The sequence below is a fragment of the Cylas formicarius genome, unplaced genomic scaffold (genome assembly GCF_029955315.1).
Source record: "Cylas formicarius isolate icCylForm1 unplaced genomic scaffold, icCylForm1.1 PGA_scaffold_6__28_contigs__length_40554024, whole genome shotgun sequence".
Taxonomy (NCBI): Eukaryota; Metazoa; Arthropoda; class Insecta; order Coleoptera; family Brentidae; genus Cylas; species Cylas formicarius.
This window is the reverse complement of record NW_026844347.1, coordinates 26,860,355-26,867,720: the sequence shown is the minus strand read 5'-3', so window position 1 is coordinate 26,867,720 and position 7,366 is coordinate 26,860,355. Positions and strand designations below refer to the sequence as shown.

General features: G+C 31.5%; 1 protein-coding gene across 19 annotated transcripts in view; it reads right to left on the bottom strand.

Annotated features, from left to right (window-relative positions):
* Positions 1 to 236: 236 nt before the first annotated feature.
* The window catches only part of LOC132704084 (calmodulin-binding transcription activator 2), a 426,963-nt gene continuing 419,833 nt past the window's right edge, over positions 237 to 7,366 (bottom strand). For 14 of the 19 annotated variants that reach the window (XM_060673822.1, XM_060673821.1, XM_060673829.1 and 11 more), the window contains 4 exons: positions 6,841 to 6,915; positions 6,718 to 6,751; positions 6,519 to 6,632; positions 237 to 3,906 (listed from right to left, as the gene is read on the bottom strand). In XM_060673822.1, coding sequence (XP_060529805.1) covers positions 6,525 to 6,632; positions 6,718 to 6,751; positions 6,841 to 6,915 — 217 coding nt within the window. In that variant the 3' untranslated portion in view covers positions 237 to 3,906; positions 6,519 to 6,524. The remainder of the gene's footprint in view (positions 3,907 to 6,518; positions 6,633 to 6,717; positions 6,752 to 6,840; positions 6,916 to 7,366) is intronic. The other 5 variants (XM_060673825.1, XM_060673831.1, XM_060673838.1 and 2 more) reach the window with 1 other exon arrangement.

Below are 7,366 nucleotides of genomic sequence, written 5' to 3'. Positions count from 1 at the left end.
GTCTTGCTTTAGACTATAACCACACTAACAATACACCATTACTACTGTGAGTATTAAATCACAAACTCGTGTTGGTGTAATTAATTTGACTTGGAGTTGATAAAGGCTGGGCACATTTTTATCTAGACCAAAGTCATTTATTTAATTCAGAAGTGTTTATTAGTCACAATAATATGTACCAATAGTTAACATTTGCACTCTAATAAACACAATAAACAAATAAATAGTAGCACAAAGTACATAAGTACAGTATCAAAATATTTTTTTGAATTCAAACAACTTCATGGAATGACATGAGAATAATTTACATGAACATTTTCATAATAGTAAAAATAAGTGACTTGATTAACAACTGAAATATAACAACTTTTAAGTTCAATACTTGGAGATTGGATCAAAATTGTTCTCACTACATCTAAAACATCACAAAGGGGTTTCTTACCAGCAAAATACTGTATAATTCTTTCATAATTTTTAAATTCTTGAAGACATAATAATAAAATGTAGTATGAAGATGGTTTTCGATATTTTTAATTTCGCTCGTTTGAGGTACCTTGCCCTAGAAATTGAGTGTCCAAATTGATCTGATCTCTAAGCATATGCATACTATGCATATAAATATTCAGGTCGACAAATGTAACAAATACTGTTAACTACTTAAGCACGAGTCATAAACAACAAAATTAAAGATTTAACGCGAGTGCACAATAGTAACCATTAATTGTGAAAATACAGTGATCATGTATATTTGCAATATACAGAGGGTTCGAAGTGTGTATACATAACAATTTGTCAACTCCTAATGGATAATGAACAGGTAGTAATTATAATATATATAGGTACTGTGCATCTACAGGCTATGTTTTTCGTACCGACTATTTTGCTTTTACATACTGTATTCATTTAGCCAGATTTTTTACAATATTAATTTCTTCGTTTTTGACAACGACATGTTCAGTCAATTAACACTCGGATAGTAATATCTTGTTCTGGCTGGGTTTGGCGTCTGGTTTGTGAAATAACCGCAAAGTTCTTTTTGAAGACTCTGAGCTATAAAAGTCGACGGCAAGGGCGGCGAGAAAATAGCGTAGCGTCAGTACTTTTATTTATTTCACACTCGGAAACACAGCAATTTTTTTTTAATCACTACATATTTTCTTAATTCAACAGAACAATTGAAATAGGGGAATGTTAGTTTTTCCGTCATATTTCCGGAAATACGAGCAATATAATTTATCGGGCTCATCGAGACACAATTTTATCCTAATTTGAGCTGCCTTGTATATCTTACAGTTTTCGAGAACCCAATGATGAGATTTGAATTTCAAACATCCGCTATTTTGGAATAACAAATGGAAAATAGGCATACAGACAAGCATTGTCCAAAATGGTTAAAAGTGCCAAAACGAATATCAGGAATCCAAAAAAGGGATAATATTCTGAGGGATCCATTCGAAATAAAGAAGTTGATGGCGACTACTTGTGTAACCAGAAATCGTACAACCCTGGAAATATCTTAAAATGAAAGGGAATCTTGAATAATTCTGTATCCTTATTAAGTGGGAATTACATTTATTATGTGCTCGGCAAATGCAAATTTCCGAAAGGTTTGGAAATACATCAAAGATTTTTTTTCCAAAATAAATAAAAATATATCGCTAGATTTCTCGCCCTTGCCTTGCAGTTTCGATAGCGTCACATACACATAGCAAAAAATAATCGGTACATTCCAAAACTATGTATTAATAGTCGAAATTGCCTATGTAATAAATACTATCATCTTTTGTTTCAACTGTATATAGGTCTGTTTTTAAAGCTTACCATAATTATTAAATAGGAAATAAATATGTTCATTAAAATATTTCCTCTCACTACAGTATATTTTTAATACACTTGTTTAATATAACTGTCTAGTAGATATAAAATTTAAATCGAATATAATTGTCCAATAAAACTTTTTAATTTCTAGGTACTGTTGTTTAATACAAATTTACATGTTCTTCGATATATTTTTGGTGTTAAATTTTCTATCTCTCTTTTGTTTTAAGGTTCAAGCGCGTCCTTTATTTACAGTTATTAGCTTCTCCCTCGACTAGTTCGGTATCTGTTTTATTTCTTACGGTCATACGCATTTTGGAACTTAGCTACTAGGGATTGTTTTGATTTTTGATTGTTTTCAAATGTATTTCTTAAAGTCCTGTTCATACTTGGAACAAACTCTGTGGCTATCATCATTTTGGGTTAGTAAATTATAACTGAAGGAGCACTCGACACGAAAACATATTTTTCTCTTTTCAAAGTGAAAACTTATTGGACTCGAATAAAAGGTGAAATTTTGCAGTTTGATCACCTTATACAAGCATTGTTTTTCGATTTGGTGATAATAAAGAGCTGTTGTTCTAAGTATGAATTTCTGGATTTGCGAATATATTTGTGGAGAATTTTCACTTGCTGGACAGTGTTTTTGATTATAAAATATTTTTAAAGTCTAATTATCCTAAATTTGCTATCTAAATTTGAAACCATTAGCCTATACCTATAAAGATGCTTCCGGGAGTAAATTTCATAAGCTTCTTTCAATATTTTTACTTTTTGTTTATGTATAGTTCAACAACATTCATAATGTACAATATGTACTCCAGACATTTTTTTAATCTAGAATAAGATTATTTTAAAACTAGAATAATCTTTTTAAAAGTTAAATAATGACTTTATACAAAAGGAGGGAATTTCTCATTAAGTATTCCGCCGACTCAATCCTGCCTTCAGGTACTCTCAATCAATAGTCAAACTGTACTTTCGTGCATTATGCGTAATTGACTAAATACTGCCGAAAAACAAAGTAACTCTTGTGCTTACATAATACACATTTTTTCCCATTGAGCACCGATAATACATCCTATTTACACTCCAGATTTTCACATTTTAAGTATCCCGTCATTGTACAGCAGGTTATACGTTTTTAAAAATATTCATTTCGTATATTATTCTAGAATGATATGTATAAGCGAACTTTATATAATATTATTTAGAAAGTTAAGCCGACGCTTTGAAGTTTTTTACACTAAATAAGTTGTATTTTTGTACTTTTCCAATTTTCAATGGTTAAGATAAATAAGCCGCAACTTATTAACGCTATAAAAGTAAGTAGCTAGTAGATTTAGTCAATACTAGAGCTGAACAATAGTCAATGAAATATTGCGATGTAAAAAACATCAAACTTCCAGCGCTACTAAACACCATTTTATATTGCTTTATAAATGAAGATCCAAACAAGTTTAAGCTATATTGGCAGTGAAAAACAGTTGTAAACAAGATAAGTAGATTTTTAATGATCCACAATGTACAAATCAAATTTCTAAGACTAGACCTTTTCACACGCATATCATGTGAGTCTACATTTCGTACGCGGAACTACGAACAGGATGTTTTGGCCCGCGCAACAAAAAATATAGACCCAATAAGTACATTTACTATCATTTCGTAATCGTTTACAATGAATAATTCTGAAAGAAATATATAACTCTGATTTGTACATATGTATAACAAACAAAAAATTTTGATTAGGCGTTCTGTTTTTTTTTCTGAGAGAAACGCAAACGGTAGGCTACATCACAGCTTTTAATTTTCACGGTCAAACATAATTAAAATATATCATACAACGTCTAAAATCATCTCACTTTTGTTGTCGATCCTTGCATTAATTTATAAATGCATTATAAAACTATTAAATAACAGCCAAAATAGACATTGTAAAGATATAAGAATATATCGGTCGGGTACCACTACTATAGCATATTAATTTACAAAATTATATACCTGCTCTACCAATGGTTGTTTTAATACTTGCGTCTATCACTTCCAGATCTTGAATCGTCTGACTGCAGCTACTCTGTACTATTTGATCTGAAACAGTGATTATAAATATACATACTGATACATACATACTGATGTATAGTCTGTCTCAATCTTCATCGTGCTGGCTTTTGAATATATATATATATATATATATATATATATATATATATATATATATATATATATATATATATATATATATATATATATATATATATATATATATATATATATAAGATTTTTGTTGTTTTTTATATAAATGTAAGAGTCCTCAATTTACATAATGTGCTGTACTGAATTGTTCCAGCTCTCAATTGGTATGTTATTAATTACATTTTTTATCATATTTATAACAGTTTCAGTCAAGCTCTGAAGAAGCCAACAGATGATTGGCTGATTGGTGAAACGTTAGCAATTTTGACTCAGCAAAAACCGACGCAGGAGGAATCCAGAAGTTTTGTAAAAAGTATTATAGTAGCCTGTGGAAGTTTCGTTATAACACTGGCACTTAAATTAGGAAGAAGATTTTCTGCTCTGACAAATACTGGGTTAAACATGCAATGATGTGGAGGAAGACGTAAAACAGTATATCGCGTAATTATCGCTTCCTCCCTCTCATATGTGCCTTCTTTCCCAAGGTTGCGGCCAATATGGCGCAGTCTTCCCTATTGTGGGCTTGATTTCTTTTTTCTACCTATACTTCTCTTACCCTCAATTTTTCCTTTCAGGATTAGCTGCAATTATTCATACTGTTTATGGCGCATTATGTGTCCAAGGTAGGAAGTTTTTCTAATTTTAATGAGACCAGCCAAAAGTATTCGGGTGTTCACTGTTGTTAGAACTTCTTCGTTGGTTGTCCTAGAGCTGATTCAAAGCATTCTTCTGTATAGCCAAAGTTCAAATGTGTTAGGTTTTTTCATGTCTTCTTATTTTAATGTCTATGTTTTGCATGTGTAGAGAAGCAAGGCTATATGTAGCATTTCATCGTTCTCATTTGGCATAACATGTTAAGCATGATCAGGAATCCGGCTCTTGCAATCTCAATTCTTCTTCTACTCTCTTTTGAGTGGTCTAAATGGATATTCATTTATTTGCCCAGATACAGCTCTTAACATTTTGAAGTTGAGAGTTATCTGCATATTAACATTATCTTTGGTGTGCCCAAAAACCATTATTTTTGTTTTTGTGGTGTTTATCTCAAAATTATTGCATGCTTATTGTTTTATAATTACATATGAATTTCAGACTTCCAAAAGTTACGCTTTTTCGTTACAATTCAAAATAAATATCATTTTCTAATAAATATTAGCGGATTTCAGTTTTTGAATTTGATGCATAGCAGACGGCTGTGGTAGCTTGCGTTATCTATGAAAATAACACTGTAATTTAGGATGTTTTTTAAAAGATTGTTATGAAAGTAATTTTCAAAAAGTTCGGCTCTTGTATACTCATGATGACGAAGCTGGAATCCTTAATATTCTTTGCAGAGAATCCATCCACCTTCTGACCCAGCGTGTATTATGGCGATGAGCTTTACTTTATTCAAAGGTATTTTCATGTGACAGTATTGAGTGGAATCAACCCATCCTTTGGATACAGTGTCATGTATCGATCCATGTTTCATCAAGGTAAATTATGGATCTGTTGTCTAATCTATATCTTTTAATTTCTTGAAGGTAATTAAATCTCCAAGTGCGTAATCTGTATGATTCCATTACAACTTGCCTTTTGTCTATTTTCCCATACTTAAATCCCATTTTACAAACAAATCTATGGAGGGTGGTACGGCTTATATTTATATTGGTTTCGTCTTCTTCTAGCTTCTTTTTCAGTTTATCCAAGGTAGGAACAACTTCGCTTTCATAAAGACAATATGTTTTCCTTCTTATTAGGTCCTGATCACTATTGTCTATACGGGGAGTATGAAAATCACTACGTTTATTCGTTTATTCCTTTTCTTCAAGTCTCCACTATTAATAATATCCCTTGTAGAGAATATTGGCGTTTTTGTAGGTAGACAGATCTCTTTTATAGCTTCTTGTTGAATAAGTCCTCTAGTGATTAAAGTTTCATACACATTTCTTACAGCCGGTTTTGCATCTCGTAAATTAACGTTTTCGAAACACACAGTAAAAACGATTATTCAACACTTTCACAAATGGTCACATTCAAGAAATATATCAGAATGAAAGAAATATACCTGGCCCAAGAAGAATATTTTTTTTGTTAATGGCTTTACCCAATAAAAATAGGAAATAACATCTTTAAAGTTTTATTGGGGAGGGTCCGTCAAAACCCAACACGATGAAGATTGAGAAAGACTATAGTAATTGTTCCATTTAAAAAATAATAGTAACAGTTCATAACTGAAAACTACGTGTGGGTTTTCGAGAAACCAAGTCATTGCAAATTTAGCGCAAGACCTGTTTTTACCGTTCCAGTAAATAGCAAATGATATATGAAAAGTCCAAGAAGAGCAAAATTTTCTTTACATAACATAATTTAAATGAAAATTGTTAAACTAGAAAACAATAGCACACTTGGACAACTTTTTCTTTATGATTTGATTTTAGGGGTGATAAAAAGTATTTCTGGTAAGACTCAGACACCTCGTAATGTTTTTTATAGAATTTCGCAAACATATAATAAAAAATATCAACCTGCTGTTATTTGGGTCTGTGCAACTGGAAGATGCCCCTTGAGATTGTAACTTTTGGTGGACATCCGCTGACGGGACCTCCTGCTTCTCTTTTTCGGCTCGTTCTTTCTGCAATCTAAAACAGAAATTGTTTTGGTCAGAATGGCAATTATATCGAAAAACGAAAACAGAACCGGTTGCATTGGGATGTGAACACTCACCACAGTTGTAGTACTCATCGGTTCATCCCAAATACTGTTAGCATTAACAGTAATGTCACTTATAACGATTTCATTTTAACATCATAAAAGCAAAGTTAATAATAATGGTATAACAGAACTTACTTATTTTTTGATTGTCTCATAAACTGCTGGATCTTCCTGGCGGCTTGATGTTGCCTCCTTTGAGAGTAAGTACGCCTGAGGAGAAAATTTTAAAGTAATTTCACTTTTAAACATAAACAGAATCAGTAGCAGTAAAAACTTCGTTATATTTTCAGAAGAGGAAATTGAGATTTATGTATCATTTTAAAGAAACAAATAAATGATAAAATGACTTGATATTGGATTGAATATTAATTCAAATTTTATAACTAAGCTTTTACTGTACATTGCAGATGAATTTAGCAGAGTTAGATTTACAATAATTATTTCTCCTTCTTAATTCATTTTTCTAGTTATTGTAAAACTAAATACTGGTACAACCGGCACATTAAGAACTACCACACGTAGCTATAACATACAAGCAGGAAGGGGCTAGTGCATTCGAGTTGGTCTCGGTTAAACGGTTAGTGAGGAATTGTTTGCCAATCGTCGACACAATATTTAAAAAAGTCATGTTACAGAATACCGCTCTATAGCATTATTTTAA